Raw genomic sequence first — 22,763 nt, 5'->3', positions numbered from 1 at the left:
AGAGCACCTTCCCCAGGGCGTTCACCCACTAGTGCCTCAACCTGAGACTCCACACGCTGAGGCTGAGCCCCCTCCACCCAGTCTCTCAGACCTCAGATCTGTGCATTCGCCTTCCACCACATCCCTCCCCACCTTCCAGTCATCTGTGCTGCCCACCCTGGCAATCTGTCTCCCTAACACCTCACCTACTCACGGCTTCATTATTTTATTTCCCCATCTTCTCACTCGGAGGAGAAGAGGAGCAGGGACAATCACACAAGGCAGGAGAGTGGCGGAGAGTAGGCTGTACCTACAACCCCGCCTTAGAACAGGCTTCCAGCACTCCTGTACGTCCAACTCTCTCCTCTGACCCAACTGCCTGGGGTGATCCTTCTAAAATGCCCACGGACCTAAGCTACTTCCTGCTGAAAATTCTACGATGGTTTCCAAATGCCTAGAATGTGACATTCTGGCTCTGGGTATGGTGGTATTCAAGATCCTTTTAAAAGAGCCTTCAACACCCTTTCCTGACTATTAGCAGCCTTGAGGGAAGGAGTCATTAATTGAACAGAATTCCTCTCCCTCCCAAGTCCAGCTGGCATTCTTATGCCTTTGCCTGTCGTTCCCTCAGCCTAGAGGTTTCTTTCCCGTCTTCCCCATGGGAAACTCCTACCCGAGGTGCAGCTCTATCTTCACCCTCAGAAAGAAGCCTTCTCAGAAATAATAGGCAGAAGTGCGATTTCCCTTTTGTGTTCAAACTTCATTTGTAACTTAGAAGCAGTTTTCTCTATATTTCCCTCGCTCCCCACTCCAGTAGATGCAAAAGCCTAAAGAGTAAAAATCGGTTTTTACTTATCTCAAACCCTGGCACCAGCCCAGTTCTTGGGGCCTTATAGATGCACTAAAGACTAGATGAATAAAGACATAAGCAGATGTATTCATGGATGGGTGGAGAGAAGCTAATTGATGGAAAGATGAACAGATGATAGATGGATGGATGGATGGATGGATGGATGGATGGATGGATGGATGAATTGTAGATGAATAAATAGATGGATAGATAAATGAATGGATAGCCAGATGAATGGACGGACAGATCATAAACACTTCAAAGGCAGAGATTGTTTCTTATTCAACTCTGTTTTCTCAGTACCTAGAAGAGAGTCTAGAATACAGTAATACCCTGGCCAGTTTGGCTCAGCGGTTAGAGCGTCAGCTCGAGGACCAAAGAGTCACAGGTTTGATTCCAGTCAAGGGCACGTACCTCGATTGCAGTTTGTCCCTGGCCCTGGTCCGGGTCGTGCGGGAAGCAACCAGTCAATGTGTCTCTTTGATATCAATGTTTCTCTCTCTCCCTCCCCCTACTCTATCTGAGATAAGTGGAAAAATATCCTCGGATGAGGATTAAAAAAAAAAAAAAAAAAAAGAATACAGTAATAGATGGTCAATATATGTTGCTGAAGGAGCGAATAAATGATTGAAGGATCACGTTATTGTGTTAAAAGTTTTGGACTGAGTCAGAAGATCCGAATTCTATCTCTATCTGTATCCTCAAGAATCTATATGAACGTGAGAAACTTAACCAAACATCTTCAATTCACTCTTTTATAAAATGGGTAGATGAAATTAAATAATTTCTGGTCTTCTCCAAATAGTCTTGTGTTCCCCCCTTTGAAGCTGCCCAAACCTAAGGTAAAGCTATAGGCTGGGGGAGGGGCCACAACTAAGCAAATGTGTGTTTACTTACAACTTGTCCTATTGCAAAGCTGACCTCAGATCTCTGCCAGTGATGGGGGGGGAGTTAGCATGCTCCAGATAGGTTCTGTTCGAGCTGTCTGGCTGGAAGCCTTGCGGTGGAAATGAAAGATTGGCTGATAGTAGAGCCTGAGGGGTAATTAGAGTGAAAAATGAACCTCTGTGAGGCTGTACCCACCCCAAGCTGACAAAAAGGAGGAAGGGCCAGGCCACACAAAGCTGTCCCAGGGCCCTTGGCTGCTGGCCAAAATCACCCTTTATCCAGAACAGTTGTTTGTTCACAGGGCACGTGGTCTCTCTTGTCGGAGCCACACCTGGGACCTGAAGTGCTCAGGAATAATGACTGTAATGAGAACACATCTATCATTAGTCACAGACTGATATGTGCCAGGCACTGTCTATATATCACCTCATCACATCTCCCAATAACCCTGGGAGGCAGGGATGATGATCTGCACTTCATGCAGGAGAAAATATATCAAGTAAGTGGCAGATTGAGGATTTGAACCAAGGGGACACTGTCTGCCTGTCTGTGAACAGCTGCCCTTGAACTGATCAAGTAACAATCCGGACACTAGACTTCATGCCACACCAAACTGCAATGACTCCCTCTGGGACTTGCCTGACCCCTTAGCAATGCGCTCACACTGATTCAAGCCTGCAGTACTGGACCGCCCCTCCCATTTTGTAGATGGGGACACCGGGACTCAGACTGACAAGTGAAATGGTCACACAATGATGGGACTGAGATTCCACCCCTGAGAACTGGAGTCCTAAGCCAGGACTCTTGACTGTTGAGTTAGTTTGTTCCCATGTGGTAGCTGTAGTAGACGTCTGTGGAGTTTGCCTAAACAACCATTCTTCCTTCCTCTAGAGTCAGCCTCTGAATTTTCTTAGGTGAATCACACCCACCACACACTCCCACCTGCCACTTCAGTCCATGTAATTTAGGCAGAACTGATATGCCCTGTTCCCTTCCTACCTTTTGCAGGTGGGTAGGTGATCCCCCTGGTCTCAGTGAACACGTGACCAAAGATCTGGTGAGATTCCATCCCTTGACACTAGAGGTAACCACTAGGAAAGATGTTCCCTCTTTCTACTGGAATTCCTGGGCTGATGAGCTGAAAGCTAGGAGCTGCTGGGGGTCACCTGTGACACTGCAAAGGGGCAGGCTGTCAGAGCGTGAAACCAACACAGAGAAAAGCAGGGACAAAGAGATGGAGAGTGACAATTTCCTAAGGACCTATTTTGAAACCCTTCGTCCAGCCACCCCTGAATATATTCCAGGTATATGAGCTAGTGAATTTCCTTTCCATTTAAACCAGTCCAAGTCAAGTCTCTGTCACCTGCACCTACAAGGCTCTGAGACAATACTGCCTCCTCACCACAGTGAATTACCGTTACTTTCATCTTGGCTGTTGCCCAGTTAGACCCAGGTCATTTGAGGGCAGGGTCAAAGCCACCATTGTGTCTCAGTGCCTGACTCCAATCTTGCCTGATAAGTATTTGTGGAATGAAAAACAAAACAAAAAAATCCAACTTGACTCAATAAACCTTTGTGAAGTTGGAGAAATATTGGGCCCAAGAAGCCTGAAGTCTAGCCCTGGCCAGTCTGGCTCAGCGGTTAGAGCATCGGCCTGTGGTCCAGTGAGACCCGGGTTCGGTTCCCACTAAGGGCACGTACCTCGGTTGCAGTTTGTCCCCGACCCTGGTTGGTCGTGTGGGTGACAGCCACTCAATGTGTCCCTTTCACGTCGATGTTTCTCTCTCTCTCTCTTCCTCTCTCCCTCCCACTCTACCTGAACAAAAAAGGGAAAAATGTCCTCGGGTGAAGATAAAAAAAAAAAAGCCCGAATAGTGGCCCAGCCCCTTTCCTGACTTCTCCTCCACCCATCTTTCAAGGCCTAATTCTAAGGCTCTCTCCTCTGAAACAAGCCCATAGCCTTACCCCACTCCTAAAGTACCTTCACCCACATCAGGACCCCTGCAGGGTGTTCCTGCCTTGAGTGGTGATAAGCACACGTGTGACCTCTCCTACTGGACTGAGAAGTCCTGAGCACAGGGTGTGGAATGAACTCATTTCTGGAAGGCAGCTGTGCTCACCACTATACCACCAACCCTGAAATGACGTCGTTTCTGTAGAAATCCAGTGCCTGGCACCCTCCAGAGCTCAGAAAACACCTTCTGAGTCCAAAGGCTCATTTCATTCCATAAACATTCACCAACCCCTAGTACATGTCAGGCTCTGAGATTACCGAGAACACAGCACAACGGTTAAAAATAATGCCGATAACAAGAGCTAACACTTTGAATTATTACTTTGTGCCAGGCTCTGATCTAAGCACTTTGCCTGTATTAACTTACTTACCCCTCAGAGCAAACTAGAGAGGTAGCTACTATTATTATCCCCCATTTTGCAAATGAGAAAACTGACGCCCAAGGTCACAGAGACGGTAAGTGGCAGAGGCAGGATTTAAGTCCAGACAGTCTGGTTCCAAATCTGTGAATTTAACTGGTCCACTGATGGGATCATGAGTACTTACCAGGTAATTCTGTCATAAGCCTGGCCTCCCCTTCCTGTCTATCTACCCCACTCCTGGAAAGAGCTGGACTAAAAGTAGAATTGACTATGCCCAACAGTGCTGAGCAAAAGCTTGGATTCTGAAAGGAGACACACTGGTTTGAATTTCCAACAGCACTGTTCTTTGGTCCTGTGTATTCTACAGCAACCTTTCTGAGTCTCAGTTGCTTCAGGATTAATAATACTGACAGCAGTTATTAGGGTTGAAGGGGGAAGTATGTGAAAATCACTTTGCCCAAGGCTGTTGCTGTCATTAGAACCTTTTGTTGTTCTTATGGGATAAAGCAACTGGTCAACGTACAGGGATTGGCACAAGGTACACCATCGAATATTATAAATGTGCTGCCAGTTTGTTTTTTTCTGCCCTTACCACATCCTATGACCTTGAAAGAACACCTGCTCTTCTCTGAAGTGATTCAACCAACACTGTTTACCAAGCCCCTAAAAAGCCCTGCCTCCAGCCAGACTTCAAAATGAATTACGAATTTGGAATTCCCTTTGTTTCTCCACCCACAGAATCAAAGGGAGCAGGCGAGGGCTGAGGAGCGGGGGAGGAAGGCAAGATGAAACAGGCCCCAAGTTTTGAACTGGCAGAAGCACAATTGTGGTTCAAACTAGGCTCTGCTGAGCTGCAGGGCGCAGGTCCCGTGTTTGGTCTGCCTGTGCCCTTGAGAAGTAAACAAAGCTGCCAGAAAGCGAGACACTTCAGCCATGGCTAATCCCGGGCCATAAGGCAAGCAGGAACTCAGAGGTGCCCTGCGATGCGAAGTGTTTTCCAAAAACGTCAGCAAGTACACAGAGCAAGGAGGGAGGGTACAGTGCAATGCAAATACAGTCAGGCTTCAGAAGGGGAGTAAAGGCTGAATGCACAGACCAGCTCCAGCCATCCCAGCACACAGCTTCCTAGGGTGGCCTTGGCTCCACTGCCCTCTAATGGCCAAACAGGGACAGGCAGGCAGGTTTTAACAAGCGCTAGGTGCTGGAAGGATCACAGGGCTTGAATCCTGAGGGAAACTAAATCCCCTCTCTCCCCACCTCAGCCACTGGCCTAGGTCAGCCTCTTCTTCAGATCTCCTGTGTAGTCTCCAATAGCCACCTCATTAGTATTAATTAAAACATCATAAAGCAACTACTGAATGCTGGCTACAGGCACTGTGCTAAGCACTTAACACACATTATCTCAGTGAACTCTTGCAACACTCTTTGGAATTGGGTAGTACCTCATTTACAGATAAAAAAACTGAGACTCAAATAGGTGAGAGGGCTTGGCTGTGGCCATATGACTAGCTACTGAGATCTAAAGTTTCAACTCAGCAGAGCCCTGGGCAGCTTCACCAGTAGCAGCAGCATCCCCTAGGAATCTGACAGACCCCCCAACCCTCACTATAGGGTAGGAAACCAAAAATCCTGGGGGTGGGACTGAGCAGCCTGTGCTTTAACTGGCACTCCAGGAGATTCAGAGTGCCCCCACCCCACTGAGAAGCTCTGCATTCTACCCTCCTGCTTGGAGAACTCTCCCCCAGAATCAAGCGGCCACACCAACCCAGGTGGGCTTCCTAAGACACAATTCCCAACTGCTTAAAGCCCTGAAAACCCCGCTGACAGGCCTTAAGTCTAACTCCCCAGCACAGCATCAGACCCCTTCATAGCTGGCCCCAGTCTCTCTCTCTTACCCCCCTCCCCCGTCACCCTTCTCTTAAACCCTGGGAAACAGGGGGCAGAAGGGCAGAGAACCTAACTCTGATCTAACACCCCCTGTTGTGAGCTCCCCCCTGGATTGAGCATACAGGACGATAGTCCTTGCCTGTGGGAAAATCAAACTGCCCAGAGCAGGGAACCCAAAGCTCAGAGAGGCGATGAGGCCTGCAAGTGGCAAGGCTAAGAGCCTGGGGCCATCTGACGCCACTGCCTCCAGGCTTCCAAGCCAGATGGGGCCAAACTGGTTAGGAAGCTGGGCTGGGGCCTCATGCCTGTGGGCTCTGATGTCTGAATGGGCATAGGCTTGCCACATGGGTTCTGTCTTATTTTAATGGAGCCAACCGGCCAAGGTCCAGCTGATTCCACCCAAAAAGCCTTCTTGAACTCCTTCTCTGTGACCCTAATAATGGGACAGGAGCTTAGAGCGACCAAAGCCTGAAGAGGATCCTCAGGTAACCACATCCAGAGATGGATTAGACCATGACAGATAGGCAGAAGGCTCCAAACACTTGGGTGGATGTCCTCCCCTCCGTGCTAGCCCTGCTAAAGGAAAGCCACCCCACCACTGCCACCCAGGCTCCTTGTCAGCCACACCAGGACGGAACGGCCCATGTCTCCATGCTTTTGCCTAGACCAGCCCTCTGCCTCAAACCTCCTCCAAGGACTGCCTAGCCGCTTCCTGCCCACCCTTCTAGGACCAACTCGAATGCCTCCTTCAGGAAGCCTTCTTCCTCCACACTCCCGGGCACCCCTGTGCCATTTCTGTGACACTACCGACTTTCTGCAGACCAAAGAAACAGCAGGTCTAGGTCAGTGGTTCTCGACCAATTAGATGTAAGAATCCCCTGGGGAGTGGTGGTTGGGGTAGGGTGGTCCTAATGGATAGCCAGGACTGAGAAAAACTACCTACTGGGAAGGCCTGAGCTTTGGAGCCCACAGAGGTTTAGATCCTGCTCCTCCACTGGAGAGCTGTCCCTGGAGCAAGGAATGTACCTCGCTAGGCCTGCTTCTATCCTGTGATTGGGGGTCACCCACCTACCTCTGTGGGTCACTGAGTTAAGTCGGGGCTTTACTTTTCTTCCCTGGCTTCTGCCCATCAGCATCTTTGCCAGAAAGCACCAGACAAACCCCAATGTTGATGGTTAACAATCCTCTAAGACACCTACCCCTTACATCTCTGTGATTGATGAGCCGCATCTAGACTAGGCTGAACCTAAACAGTTGGAGTTTTTGGACCCCCATACGAGACATAACACAGTGGAAGAACATGGGCTTCAAATTAATATACTGACCGCCTGACCCTGGGCAAGTTCCCTAACCTCTATTTTCATCTGTAAAATGGGTCCAAGGTACAGCATAGTCTGATTTCCCCCTCTCTTTTACAGTGCCTGGCACTCAGAGGAAGTTCGGACACTTGATCACTCCAGCAATGATTCCTTTCTACAAAGAGGGTGAAAGGGCCTCCCCTCCACGAAGTGTTGAACACAGTACTTCAGCCACCACCAGAGATGCAGCCCATCATAAATGTCCAGTAAATCACCATAGGCCTGATCATCTTCAAGGGACTCCATGGTGATATCCATTTCAGAAGAGGCTGTTCTCCAAGCTGACTTTAATTCCCACTCTGGGAACAGTTAGTGCCCAGCCGTTTTCCTTTGGTCTTCAAGACTCCTGAGATCTTGTGGAGACTCCTTGCTGTATCTGTGCCGTCACCTGACCTGTATTCTAGTCACTTTATGAAGAAAGTAAAAGGAAACAAGGTAAGTTTAGTAACTTGTTCTTGGTAAATCCAGGGTGGCCCCAGTGATCCCTGATGACAGTCCAGTCAGGGCAAGTAGCGCCCAGTGACTTCGTTGCCATGACACTGCTGGCGGGGGCACGTTTTCACACTCTGCCTGCTTCTTCAAAGGGGTGAAAGGCTGAGATGCCAGGTGCCTTGAAGTTCAGCAGCTGGTGGCTCCATGTCAGCAACAATTTCAAACATGTAAACTGCTAGTACGTTAGCAATTACTGGATGACTAGTTCTCAATTTAGTGTCCCTAAATGAAAATAAAGGGCCTTAGCTCTACAGATAGGTATTAAAGAATGTGTTAAATACTCATTTTCTCCAAATTCCACCCTATACCGCCCCCCCCTTTATTGTGCAAAATGAGATAAGCTTAGGGACAGTGAAAGCCTCACAGGGTAAGAAGGTTTATATTGCAATGATATAATATTAACACCTGCACAATAATAACTATTTATTGAACATCCAAAATCTACCAGGCATTTGACATATATCAACTCATTTAACCCTAAGTTGTACTGTTATTATGAACATCATAAAAATAAGGCAACTGCAGCTCACGGGAGTGAAGTGATTTGGTCAGTCTCCCAGTTAGTGGTGGCAGAACAGAACAAGGAATGGAACCAAGGTTTATCCTACTCTTCCCTGATCACTAGGCCACACTGCCAAACAATGGAAAATGAAATGACCCAGAGCCTGACATCTTCCCTCCATCTCCAACCCCATCTCCTATCCCATCTGACCATCTTCTCCACAGCCCAGGACACGGTCACCACCTCAGCTTTGCTCCAAGTTGCAGCACCCCTATCGTATGTCCTCTGCCCTATATTCACATCCTCTACATTCAAGACATGCACTGGGTCCATCTCCTCCCCACTCTTTCCCAGCAACCTCAGCAAACAAGAGCTTTGCCCTCTCCCGACGCCTGTTTCCACCACTGGTATTCTTATGAGCCACGGTTCACATGCACACTTATTTATCATGGGCCCAGATGGCAGCAGAAAGCAGATCCAATCTCTCCCCTCTGACCGGAGCCATGCCCAGGGTGTGAGGACAGGTCTGTTCCCTTTACAACACCTGTTCCTGGAATGATTAAGGTGGCTCCCCTCAACTCTGGCATTTAGAGCTGAGAAAGCTGATGGACTGATGACATGTCTCTGCGGCCAGTCCATGTTCTCATTAGAAGCTGCTGCTCCTCAAGGGGGAGGATGCATTAAGCATGCCAGGTGCTGTGGCAGACACTCCACAAATACTTGTTCTCGTTTAATTCTCCTAACCACCCAGAGACAAGAGGATTCATCATCCCCACTCTATGAATGAGGAAAGTGGGTCAGATCAGTCACTGCCGGAGCTGAGATCCAATTCTGGCTCTGCTCACGTATGAAGCCAGCCATAATCCCACTGCACCAGTGTCAGAGGGAGAAAAGAAGGCAATATCTTACCTACATACAGGTATCTAATGTATGCAATGCACTTCCATATGTACGGTCTCTACTCCCCTTCTGAAATATAGGGCTTACCTTTTAATTCCGTCTATGGACTGTTTTCCTTCCCAAGAGTGTAGGCATCCCATGGTCCCTTTTATGACTAAAACCCTTACGCAGTAAAATCCATCTTTGACACGGGAAAGAGATTAAGATCGTCTCTACCCCATTCCTGGTCATTCTCAGTTGAACCCACCCACAATTCACACTCTAACCAGCTCATAACAGACACCGAACACACTGCTTTGCTCTGGGAACTCCTAGAACTGACCTCCTCCAGACTGGCCTTCTGGTACTCCACACCTCAGTCCCTGACTGGAGAGCATCGCCTGCTCCTCCGTCCAACTGCCTCTGACCAGGACGCCCTGCTCTAGTCTCCCAACACACTCTGCAAGGAACTACCCCACCACCACCTGCTGCACCACCAGCAGCCTGACCCTAGACAGGCGAAGGTGAAGGGAACAATCTCCGAGGCACACACATACACCTCACACAAGCTTACCACTTGGCAGATTTTCTCCTTCCCTGGATCTCATGCCACAGAGAATTCAGGATCTCAGCAAAAGAGATGACATAGTCCTAACTACCTATTTCTTAGCCTTACTTGTAATTCCTGTCAACACAGCAATGGGCCACTGGCACAGCTCATGTGACTTTCCCTGCCAACTAAAGTCTAGGTTAGGGCTGACCTCACCACCCTGTTTTGCTAGTGTTTAGAGTAGTGACTATCTGACATCCCTAGACTAATGAATGTACTTCTGAATGGCATCCTTCTGCTCTGGACTAGAACTCTCTCAAACCACAGGGTTTCCCAGGTATGGGACAAATCATGTTATTTCTCTGGGAAGGAGCCTCCCTTCCCCCAGGACTGAAACTAAACAGAAATGTCAGCAAGACCTTGAGAGTCAGTGAAGGCCACAAGCTGGAGCTTTCTTCACAAGTGTGTTTTCCTGTTGCTACAAGTGCCTGTCCCACGAGTTAAGACACAAGTCTCTTGTTTAAGTGATAGGCAGCAGAGATCACTACTTTACACAAACCCAGAGAAACAACTCACGTGGATAGAAGACGAGGAAACCAAATATCAAGAAATCTAGACCAAACCCTTAGCATCTGGTTCTGATGACAAGGAAGGATATATAAACATGGCAGCAAGCACACGAATGAAGGGGAATCACAAAAACAAGGAACAATGCACCCAAATTTACTCCCACTGACATGAACACTGAACCTGTCATGAGGTGGCATGTTGGTTTGCAACTGAAAAGGCCATTTTTCAGAAAAGGTGGAGGCAGAGGATGTTCTGGGGGCTGGTGGAAATACTACCGAGCCTGAAGACTGGGCTCAATTGATCAGGCACTAACCCAGGCCAAGAGTTGACTGCTCAGAGCCATGACTTACTCTTCTGTAAGATGCAAATGCAAATGAAAACAGCTACTGTCATAGAAAAGCATCTCCATCTGAACATTGTCACTTAATGAGTCAACTCCCTGAGGTAGGAGACTGATGGTAACACCCAGCCTCAGCAGGCTATCACAAAACTTGGTAACACTGATGAAAAGTGCTCATTACAGTACCTGACAGAGGGAATGGCCAGTAACTAAAAATGTCTACTAAGACTCATTGTTGACAATATTGCCCAACATGGTGCTGAGCACCTTACATGACTATCTTGTCATACTTGATTTGTCAAGATGTTTATAAAACTATGCATTTTTATGTATAAATATGAGCACAGGAAAACTCCTAGGATATACATTAACATGCCATGAATATGATTTGTCTTTTTGCTTACCTGCTTTTTCCAAAATTTTCTACAAATATCACTTACTGAGGTATATTCCTATTTTTTATGCTGAAATACATTAAAATACAATGAAAATCAAGATATTACTTACAAGTAAGAACTCCCTACATGAGTCATTTCTTTTGGAGGTTAAGAGCTAACAACAGCTTTGCTCTCCCTGAGGAGCTGGCATGTGCTTTTCTTTCTAACACATTTTTGACCGCTCACGAGTTAACTCGTTTTCCTGCCCAAGCATTGCGGACCGCACATGAGTTACCTCGGGTTTGCACTTGCATCAGCTATTTCCGTTTTTGAAACTCAGGGTAATATAGGATTATTGTATTTGTGACTCTTCGCCCTGAGGGTCGAAATTCAAAAAACCGCTCACCGTTCTATATTCTTGAAGTAGCTAGGGAATGGATATCTGCTGGTTCAAATGAGTGCAGCTCAGAACCCAACGTGCAGTTTGCCCCAAAAACGTGTGGTCCCTGGCATATGTCTTAGAGATTTCTATGCGGTACGCAATGTGTTAATAAGAATTAGCTGACTTATCCTTCTTCACTTTGCCACCAGGAAATGCAGAGTTAAAAATATTAGTTCAATCATTTGATTAGCTCCTTATTCTTGGCATGTTTCTATTTTAATTTCCCAGTTGTGCCTTTCTATTCTAATTTATATTTCTGAAACTGATTTTGAAGTTCTTACTTGTATTTTACTACTTCCCTCTGTTCATGAATTTGAAGAACGAGGCCAGGTAGACACACACATGCAACAGCTGCTGACTTAAAGGACGGCTACTGCCCATGCACTTCACATTGTGTCCCTGCAGTTCAGACTTCTTGGGCTAGGACATTAAATAACAAAATCACAACCTTCAAACTCTACTTGAGATTTTTTTTTTAGGTGCAAAACTACAATATCTGCCAATGTAATAATAATAATAATAATAATAATAATAATACCATTATTTTAAAAGTCCTAGAAATCTCATAAGATAGTTTTATTATTCAATTTTCAAAATTACATGTATTTTTTTAATTATTAAAAAATGTCCATCCCCAACTCACTGTTTTTTAAAAAATTTATTGATTTTTGGAGAGAAAAGGAAGGAGAGGGTAGGGAGGAAGAGAGAGAGGGAGGAAGAGAGAGAGGGAGGGAGAGAGAGGAGGAGGGAGAGAGAGAAACATCGATTTGTTGTTCCACTTATTTATGCATTCATTGGTTGCTTCTTGTACGTGCCCTGACCAGAGATCAAACCCACAACCTAGCATATTGGGACGACGCTCTAACCAAGTGAGTTACCCAGCCAGGGCCCTGAACTCACCCTTCTGCACCCACCCTCCAAACCAGGTATTGTCCAAGCAGAAGCAAGTCCAACAAAGTCCACCCTATACCCAAAAGCAGGTGGATGGGAGATCCCCAGAGGACAAGGTATGCTGGTGTCATCCCCACACTGCAGAGTCCTCATGTAGGAGAGAGAGAAAAGGAACAGCTGATATAACAAACAGGAAGGCAACTGGAATGGGCAGCCTGAAAAAAGACGTTTATAATTTATACCAATGTACAAATACTGTAGATGCACACCAACTCCAAGAGAACAGACCAAACTAATTGTAGTTCAATCTGTCTCCCTTCGTCAGGTCCTCCCAATCAGGAATCATTAGGAAGCCCAAACAGCTTCACAGTTCCTGCTTCCCGACTACTGTCATATTTGCCATCTTTGTCATCACAGGCAAATGCCAGCAGAGGCCTTTTGGGGTGCCAAGCCACAGTGAAGGTCGGGGACTCACACTGCACCTCCCATAGCTTGTCTCCTATAAAAATCAATATAGAGAAACCAATCAATACATTAATAAGAGACCATACTCAATAAGTACTTAACTATATTAACTCATTTAGTCCACTTAATAGTCCCATGAGACAGATACAATCATTATCCCACTTTACAGAGAACAATGAGGTGCAGAGGAGTCACAAGCCATTTGGTGGCAGAGCAGGAGCTGAATGCAGACCAGATAATTTAAGAGCCTAAACTCTGACTCCGTGGTCTATACTACCTGCGAAAACAGTGAACAGCAGCTGATGTTTGTTGAGCATCCTCATAAATCACATTGACTATACTTTATTTTCATAAAGTATGACAACCCAGCAAGACAGGTAATGATTTTAAACACCATTTCATAAAGAAACGGGTGACTTAACAGGTAAGTCACACCTCAAGGAAGCAATTAAGTCAACTCATGAAGTCATATGTTTCCAAACCGCAGATCTACTAAACCTCAATGCCTTCTAATAAGAGTAATACAAGCTCTTTTTCCCAAAATTTTATTCCTTCCACTTGTTGAAATTAAACATGATTTTATAAAGCTGTTATTCTTTTAATTCTGCTTTTTTTCAGCCTTAGGATTAAGATTAATGTAGTAAAACAGCCACAGTGTGATGCCAATTTAAAAATGCAGAATACACTCAATTATATACTTCAAACTAGCCAACTATGGTATGTGAATTATTTCAATAAAGCTGTTTCATATATGCGTGTGTGCGTTGGTGTACAGAAAGAGAGAGAGAGAGAAAGGGAGGGAAGGAAAGAGAAAGAGAGATTCTATTTCCGGGACAGCTAACCACCCTTCACGATGCTAGTATCTGGCAGCCTATATCTCATATGTCTGATATGGAATTGACAAATTTATATAGTTCAAGAAAACCAGAGTAGACATGAAGAGGCCTAAAATGTTTCCTAAATGACCATGTGTCTTCACAAACTTTAACGTCTTCTTAGTTTATTGGAAAGTTTAATTTTTGAATGAGAAATAAGTGCTGACTGTGAGACTGACATTACTATTGCAGACCAGCAAAGTTCCAATAGACTTTTGCAATGTGTATGGGTGTGTGTGAGAAGCTGAAAATTAAGTGGACTGCATTAAAATGAGATTCTATTATATATGTTATCAAGATTAAAATTTAAATTCCTACTTTGTTTTATATTTTAACCATTAAAAATATGTAGGATACAAAATTATATCTAATATAGGACTCCAACTATATATACATATATATGTATATGTATGTGTGTGTGTATATATACACATACACATATACATACATACATATATATATACATATATATGTATGTGTGTATATATACACATACACATATACATACATACACATATACATACATACATACATACATATATATATATATATATATATGTATAATGGGAGGAAAAGACCAGAAGAGAATATGCTAAAATGTTAGCAATGATTATCTCTGAATTATGGACCTATATGTGCCTGTTAATTTCTCCTTTATATTTGTTAGCATTTTCCAAATATTCTATAATAAGCATGTATTAGTCTTATTTTACAAACTACTATATGAAAACATGCTTTACTGCATAAAATTCAAACAGGTCAATGGTATAGAGCAGCACCATACAACAAATACTTCTGTGATAAAAATGTTGTTTATCCACACTGTCCAAAACAGTTCTCACTGGCCACATGAGGCTACCAACTCCCTGAAATGTGCCTAGGTGACTGAGGAACTTAATTTTTAATTGTGTTTCACTGGTTTCAGTAATAATTGATCATTTAAATTTATTCTTTTTCCCTATTTGAGTCTTCTCCTAATCTTATAAGTCTGACATAAGTTCTTGTAAATGTTTTTCTACCAATTTCATTTCCATTTCTTTACCTAAATGGGAACAAATCACATGCACTGCGGGCTACTTGCTTTGCTCATTCTTCACTCAGGACTATGCCACGTGCATCTTCCACTGAGGCACAGAGAGCTGTCTTTCTCATGGCACACTATAATATGATGTATCATGACTTATTTCATTAGTCCATCATAAAGAAAGTTTAGCCTATTTCCCATTTATATACAAAAATGCTGTCAATAACATAATTGTGCTTTACCTTGATAATCACCTTGCTTTTAATTTTTAACCTAGGTTAGAGAAAATTTTTGTTTAAAACCGAACATGTTAAAAGTATTTATCTAAATAATACTGTAAGTCAACTACAGATAAAAAATAAACTTAATGTCCTGGTCAGTTTTGCTCAGTGGTTAGAGCACTGGTCCACAGAGCAGAGAGTCGTAGGTTCGATCCTGGTCAAGGGCATTTACCTTGGTTGCAATTCGGTCCCCAGCCCTGGTAGGAGTCGTGAGGGAGGCAACCAATCAATGTGTCCTGTCCCTCACATCAATGTCTCTCCCTCTCCCTCCCCCTCCCCCTTCCACTCTATCTGAAGATAAATGGAAAAATATCCTCGGGTGAGGATTTAAAAAAATAAAATAAATTTTAAAAATAATCTCAAGAAAAAGTATTTGTTAAACTATTTAGAAAAGTTAATACAGTCACAATTAATAGATTCCTGAAAGAGTACATGAGAATTAAGTCATATTTTACACCTATTAGATAAGGCAGAAAATTAAAAGCGGCTTGAACAAAGATGGCATGGGGAAAACGTACACACACACACTACTGCTAAGAGCAAAACTGCGGTAATTTTTCCATACAGTGGTTTGATCCTTCACAAAATGTGAACACCTTGGACTCAGCAATGCCACTTCAATGGTTTACCCAAAAGGACGATCACATAAAGTAAAATAAAGTACATAAAGGACACTCATCACAGTACAAAAATTAAAAGCCACCTAATAGTATATAGAATGAAACAGTATATAGAAGGGAATTCTAACCCCTCTCAAAGTAGCAGTAAGCTCAGCAGCCTGTAAGAAGCTGTAACATTCTGCAGGTGAGGCAGGTGGCCTCTGAGTAACAGGAGAGTATCCCAGCATCACAGGCACTGCATGCATGGATGGCTGGACCATGTCCCCCACAATGTTAACAACAGTGACGTTCTTTGAGTCATGGAATTTCAATTTTTTTTTCTTCTTTTAAGTTTTCTATATAGCTTGAATTCTTTTACTAAAGCATCATGTATTTCCAAAAATAATACCGCTACATTAAAAAATAAAACTGAGGAAATTCTTTTATAAAATTATTTACTTTCTTCCCATTTTTCTATTTGCAAGTTGTTTCGTTGTTTTTAAAGCAAATCACATCTACATTGACAATTCCTTAAATTACAAATATACATGTATTCACATACATGAAGAAGATAAAAAGAAATTTATATTACAGTGCTAAAAAGAGGTAGCAGTTAAATGGTGGGACCACAGGTGACACTCTTTTCTTCCTCCTACTTCCTATATTTAAAATTTTTCATTATAATGAAAGAATTAAAAGTTAAAAAACTTAAAATGTTTTCCTAAATCACTTTCCTTAAGACCTGCCCCTGTCTCTCCTAATTCTTTGCTCCCCCATTACCTGACTGTAACAGTCATAATAAACAAACCTGTCTTAAGGAGGCAAATTCATTTATGCTAATACTGATGGAGTAGTAATGTGCAGAAATGAAAACACCTAACAAGAGAAGTCCTGGTGGTTAGAGATTAAAGACAGAAGATTCTTGTTAAGGTAGAGAGGATTTAGTTACCTGTCTCTACTTCAGCAATGTCAATAAAATGATCTTCCGATGCTGATGCCAGCATTTTCCCATCATGGCTGAAACTGAGGGTCCTCACAGGCCAATCCAGCCTATGATATAGAACAGACAAAGGAATAACACAATAATACAGATATGGCCCTGGCCAGTTTGGCTCAGCGGTTAGAACGTCAGCCTGTGGTTCAGAGAGACCCGGGTTCGGTTCCCGCTGGGGACATGTACCCCAGTTGCAGTTTGTCCCCGGCCCTTGTTGGGTCGTGCAGGTAGCAACCACTCGATGTGTCCCTTTCACATAGATGTTTCTCTCTCTCTCTACCTCTCACTCTGTCTGAACAAAAAATGGAAAAATGTCCTCGGATGAGGATACAAATAATAATAATAATAATACAGATATGTAAAGTACAGCATAGGGAATATAGCCAATAATATTGTAATAACTATGTATAGTGTCGGGGGGGTACTAGACTTACCGGGGAGATCACTTTGTAAATTATATAAATGTCTAACCACTATGCTGTATACCTGAAACTAATATAATATTGAATGTCAACTATAATTGAAAAAAATTTTAAATGTTAAATAACCTAATAATAAGGCACAATTTCACCCAAAATGAAGTCAAATTATCCAATAAGGACAGTGCTGGCAGTCACTTACCTGGAAAAGCACCGAACACACACTAGTTCATCCACATCCCAGAGGCTGACCAAAGCATCTGCACTTCCTGTGGCAAAGTACTTCCCCATGGGGTCAAACTTGATACAGATGCAGTTAGAAGGATGGGCATTGATGGACTGCACAGGCTTCAGCTCTGGGTAGCTGTGAAATAAGACAGACAGCAATCAAACTGTGGGAAGAGGACTATGGTGCTAAAACAAAAATTGAAGACACTGTAGGAAAAAAACCAAAGACAACAGAGAATACCAAAGACTGTAATTCGGAAAGCTTTCCTGAAATGCAGATTTCAAACAACATACTAAAACAGCACACCACACACCTGAGAATATGAACCCAGATGTGACACAGTAGTAAAATTACTAGATTTAAAGAAAATTAGATTATCATTAGACCCTTTTGATGGTTACACTTTAAACCAGAAGAAAACATAATAATATATTTAAGATACACAAACAAGAAAACATAAATCAAGAATTTTTATATCTAACAAAACTATCAATTATAAAGGGTTTGTTTCCTCGGGATTCCACAGCAAACTCCCAGTCTTTCCAAGATAAAACCTATTTCACTCTGTTTTGCATTGTTCACCCCGGATAGTAGAAAGAATAGCACTAAAAAGACCTGAATTTCAATTCCACAAATTCATTCATTTGGAAAACAAATATTTACTGAAATCCTTACTATATGTAGCAGGGACAAGGCTAGGGACTTGGATTCAACAGTAAATTAGTTAAACAGTCCCTACCCTCATGAAATTTAAGCCTAATGGAGGATATAAACAAGTAAACATGCAATTACAATATAAAATGAGAAATGCTTCCAAAAGGAAGTACATAAAATAAGCCTCTAATCTTGGGGAGGGGATGGGGTGAAGATGGTTTCCCTGGAGAGAATGCAACATTTAAGCTGAGACTTTAAGGGTACAAAATAGGCACAACTCAAGGTGCATCCAGTTCTAGTGCTCACCAGCTGACTAGTGACTCTGAATCCCAGATCCTTATCTATCAATTGGGAAGCACATTATCAACCTCCTTAGAATTTCTGTGAGGACACAGCAAAATACAAGGTGCCTGTCTCAAAGGTGCTCAACAGAGGTTAGAATTCTTTACTATTTATCCTTTAACCTCCTTCAGGACAGACTCACATCTAATTCATCTCTGTAACCACCAGAGTACCCACCTGTTAAAGATAGGACAATTCCCTCAGCTAGAAGCCCCTCACCTGAGGATATTGATACAACCATTGCCATTTGTCAGGAAGAACATGTTGTTGTCATTGTTCCAGGAGATTTCATTGACCTCAAACTTGAACTGCTCCTCCGCTTTCGAGCGGTGTGTCTTGGCATCAATAAAGGTCACCACATCATCCTTGTTGCCTACGGCAATGGTCTGACCATCAGGACTCCAGCAGATATTAATGTTCTCCCCTAGAAAACCAAATATAATTAGTAAGATAATCTGTTTGCCCAGAATCCTCCAGAAGTTTGTTACCCTAGAAGGATGGCTAGAGTTATCTCCAGAGCTCATTAAGATCACAGTCAATGGAAGGCAACTAGCACCTACGAATCAGCTACCATGAGTCAGGCAAATTTCCCCATTTGGTCCTCACAGTACTCTACTTATTAGCAACTCATTATCCCCATTTGAGAGATGAAGACAAGAAAGATGAGCCACACTGTCAGAGCTTGAAGTAACAGAGCCACTAGATTTGGCTCCAAAGCCTCTGATTCTCTTACACCAGCATTTCCGAAACTCTAGTCATTCACATGTCACTTTTACAATTTCTGTTCCATCCATGTAACAGCTATACTTTTCTTTATTGAAGAGTTTTCTTAAAATTGACTCAAAAAAAAATTTTACTTTAATAAATTTTAGCAATAAATTCAGTGAGCTGGTTCTTTTTCTCTAACAGACATTAAAACATATATGTAAGTTTTTCATGTTCACCCATGTACCCCTAAATTATGCATCATCAGCTGTATAGTTGGAGAAATCACTACATCATCCCACCTATAGGTACGAGTCTTGTCAACAAGGTCCAATAGCCCACACTGAACACATCAATTAAAAATTTCATCAACTTTACCAATTCTAAGATCCATTTCTTTTTCATGTTTTATTATCTATGATACGTCTTAAAATGCATTGAATGCATCTCAAAAGTTTTGGTGTACATGGTTATCTGGAAACTTTATTTCCTTTCCTAATGGCACTTAGAATATTGTGCATCTTATAATCAATGGCATTTTAATCAATAAAATATGATAAATTACCTCGAGTTTTATACCTGGTGAAGAACAGAGTCTATAAATACCTGGTGAAGAACAGAGACTGCACAACTTTCAGGCCATTTTCTTCCAGACCTCCAAGAACATCCAAGCTTCAGCCATCCTGGACTATCAGCAGTTACCCAATTTCTCCATGCCTTCGTACATGCTGTTCTCTCCTACCACACCCTGACCACTGAATTCCTTTGGGTACTCTAAGAGTCTGCTCAAATTCTGTGAGGCCCTCCCTGTCGCCCCCAGGCAGACCTAAGCATTTCCATTCTGGGTATCCACATTATAGACATCGCCACTATGAAGAGGAAGAATGTCGTATTTTGTTGGGTGATTTTTTTTTTTTTAATGCACTAAACTAGGATGTTCCATAACTAGCACCAGGCCAGGCACAGAAAAGGTATTTGGAAAACCTGTTGAATGAATATAAGTAGCTGATCTTCCTACTGCCCTCTCTCTGAAGTCACCTTTGGTGTTCACAGTAGCAATGCATTTCGTAGTCCTCACATCCCAGATGCGAATGGTTTTGTCTCCAGATGCAGTGACAAAGAGGTCAGGGTTACTTGGATGCCAACAAAGCTGGTCCACACTATCCCCATGTCCACGGTAATTATTTTCTTTGACCTGAAAGAACCAAATCCAGATGTCACATCACACATGCACCTTCCTTAGGTGTAACTCCTTAACCTTCTTCACACCGAGGTATCAGTGACCAATAAAAAATCAGAGAATTAAAGAGTCTGGTTCTTCCAAGCCTCTTCCCAAATCCCCTTCCCTTCCCCCCCAATCAGCCTGAGCCACCCTGTGGCTGGTTTCCACATCAAGGCCATTACTCTTTGCCAGTCCTGGCTTTCCTCTTTCTGGTTTTCCACCCTTACTCTGCCATCAAAGTTTCCCAGTGCCCCTGCTCATTCCCACAGGAGGCCCCATCTAGTCAGAGGGGCCCTCCTCACCAGACAGGGACCCCGACAGAGCCCTAGCCACTCCTCACCACGCAAATCCTTCCTACCCCTCTTCCACATGCCTCCTCACCCCGCCCCCCTCCCCACGCACGCACCTTCACCCCTCCTTACTCCACTTCCCACACCCCCTCCCCGCCCCTCACCACCCCGTCCCGCCGCCTCTCCACCGCCCCTCACCACCGTCCCGCCGTCCTCTCCACCGCCCCTCCCCGCCCCTCACCACCCCGTCCCGCCGTCCTCTCCACCGCCCCCTCCCCGCCCCTCACCACCCCGTCCCGCCGTCCTCTCCACCGCCCCCTCCCCGCCCCTCACCACCCCGTCCCGCCGTCCTCTCCACCGCCCCCTCCCCGCCCCTCACCACCCCGTCCCGCCGTCCTCTCCACCGCCCCCTCCCCGCCCCTCACCACCCCGTCCCGCCGTCCTCTCCACCGCCCCCTCCCCGCCCCTCACCACCCCGTCCCGCCGTCCTCTCCACCGCCCCCTCCCCGCCCCTCACCACCCCGTCCCGCCGTCCTCTCCACCGCCCCCTCCCCGCCCCTCACCACCCCGTCCCGCCGTCCTCTCCCCTCCCGCCTCACCTCGCCCTCTCCCCTCCCGCCTCACCTCGCCCTCTCCCCTCCCGCCTCACCTCGCCCTCTCCCCTCCCGCCTCACCTCGCCCTCTCCCCTCCCGCCTCACCTCGCCCTCTCCCCTCCCGCCTCACCTCGTCCTCTCCCTCCCGCCTCACCTCGCCCTCTCCCCTCCCGCCTCACCTCGCCCTCTCCCCTCCCGCCTCACCTCGTCCTCTCCCCTCCCGCCTCACCTCGCCCTCTCCCCTCCCGCCTCACCTCGTCCTCTCCCCTCCCGCCTCACCTCGTCCTCTCCCCTCCCGCCTCACCTCGTCCTCTCCCCTCCCGCCTCACCTCGCCCTCTCCCCTCCCGCCTCACCTCACCTCGCCCTCCCCGCCCCGCCCCCCCTTTCTCCCTCACCACCACACTGCTACCCCACAGCCCTTCTCCCTGGCCTGGGCCGGGTCCTGGCAGCTCACCAACCGGTCCTTCTCCAGCAAGAAGACGCTGGCCGTCTTGTCGAAGGACCCCGAGGCCAGACGACGCCCGTCGCAGCTCCAGGCCACCGAGTGCACCTTGGCGCTGTGCGCCGGGAACTCGCGCGTCTTGCTGTGGCCCCGGAACAGCTCCTGCATGCCGAGCACGTAGCGCGTCGGGCCGCTGCTCACGGAGCACCAGTGGGCCATGGAGCCGGGACCGCTCTGGCCCAGCGCCGAGGGCCCCATGGTCGCCGCGGGCACCGCCATGCCCAGCTGCCGCACCGCCGCGCGGAAGCCGCCGCCTCCGTCCAGTCAGCCCAGCCGAAGTCTCAGCCTCAGTCCAGTCAGTCCTGCCGCCGCCGGCGCACGCATGCGCTCAGGGGAGCGGCGCCTGTCCCGCGCAGCCGCGCTGTGGCCCACCGGGAAAGGACTACAAATCCCGCCATGCAGCGCGCATGCGCCTGTATCATTTCCAACAGTAATGAATGCGCTTTAAATTTGCTGCAAATTGAACGATTCTGGGGTTTTTTAGGGTTCCTATTTCCCCCTTACCTACTGCTTGGTAGATATATTTGTATCGCTATTTAATCGAAGACGGAAATCAACGCTATTCTTCTAAATCGCCATTTCCCATCAAGATCTTTTTTTCTAGGGTTGCTGCTCATCTCTCCGCCCCCTCTCTTAGAGCAAAAGGCCTTTGACTTCTTGTTGAAGAAGGGCCAGCTGGTGAGCTCTAGGGATTGGGAGTAGAGGGTGTTGAAAAGGGGTATGGAGATTTTTTTAAATAAACAAATTATTTATTTTTAGAAGGTGCTGTATGCACATGATTATATATGGGAAAAAAAGATACAGGATAAAAAAAGTTAATTGCTTATTCCCCACCCTTCACACCCCTACCTTAACCAACAGGTTCAGCAGTTTCAAGCTGAAGAAACCAGTGGTGAGCTGTCAGCAACAACCAAGACCCTGGAAAAGGGCTGTGAACTAGGGGAGGTTTGGGGTGGTGAGCAGGTAGCTGGAAATTTGTTTAAAAACAAATCTTTTGTGAATTTACAACTATCTCAAAATAAAAAATTTAAAAACAAAATATTTTAAAGATAACACATATGCTTGGTAACAAATGTAAGCAGTACAAAAAATAAAGTGAAAAGTAAGTTCCCCTCTCTCATGTGTCCCCAAAATCCCCTTCAGAAAAATATTAAATTACTTGTGGGTCTTCCAGAAATAGTGTCAG

General features: G+C 45.2%; 1 protein-coding gene across 2 annotated transcripts; it reads right to left on the bottom strand.

Annotated features, from left to right (window-relative positions):
• Positions 1–12,350: 12,350 nt before the first annotated feature.
• On the bottom strand, positions 12,351–21,919 carry THOC3 (THO complex 3). Of its 2 annotated transcripts, XM_036240696.1 has the most exons (7): positions 21,530–21,795; positions 20,007–20,163; positions 18,483–18,687; positions 17,241–17,402; positions 16,575–16,675; positions 12,857–12,880; positions 12,503–12,519 (listed from the first exon to the last, which is right to left on the bottom strand). In XM_036240696.1, exons 1-7 carry the CDS (start codon positions 21,773–21,775, stop codon positions 12,509–12,511), a joined length of 906 nt encoding a protein of 301 aa, XP_036096589.1. In that variant the 5' UTR covers positions 21,776–21,795; the 3' UTR covers positions 12,503–12,508. The 2 variants fall into 2 exon arrangements, with proteins under 2 accessions (XP_036096588.1, XP_036096589.1); XM_036240695.1 differs by having other exon boundaries at positions 12,351–12,880; positions 21,530–21,919.
• Positions 21,920–22,763: the final 844 nt, after the last annotated feature.

This window comes from Molossus molossus, unplaced genomic scaffold, assembly GCF_014108415.1.
Source record: "Molossus molossus isolate mMolMol1 unplaced genomic scaffold, mMolMol1.p scaffold_m16_p_4, whole genome shotgun sequence".
NCBI lineage: Eukaryota > Metazoa > Chordata > Mammalia > Chiroptera > Molossidae > Molossus > Molossus molossus.
The sequence above is the reverse complement of the archived record's forward strand: the minus strand, read 5'-3'. Positions and strand labels throughout refer to the sequence as shown.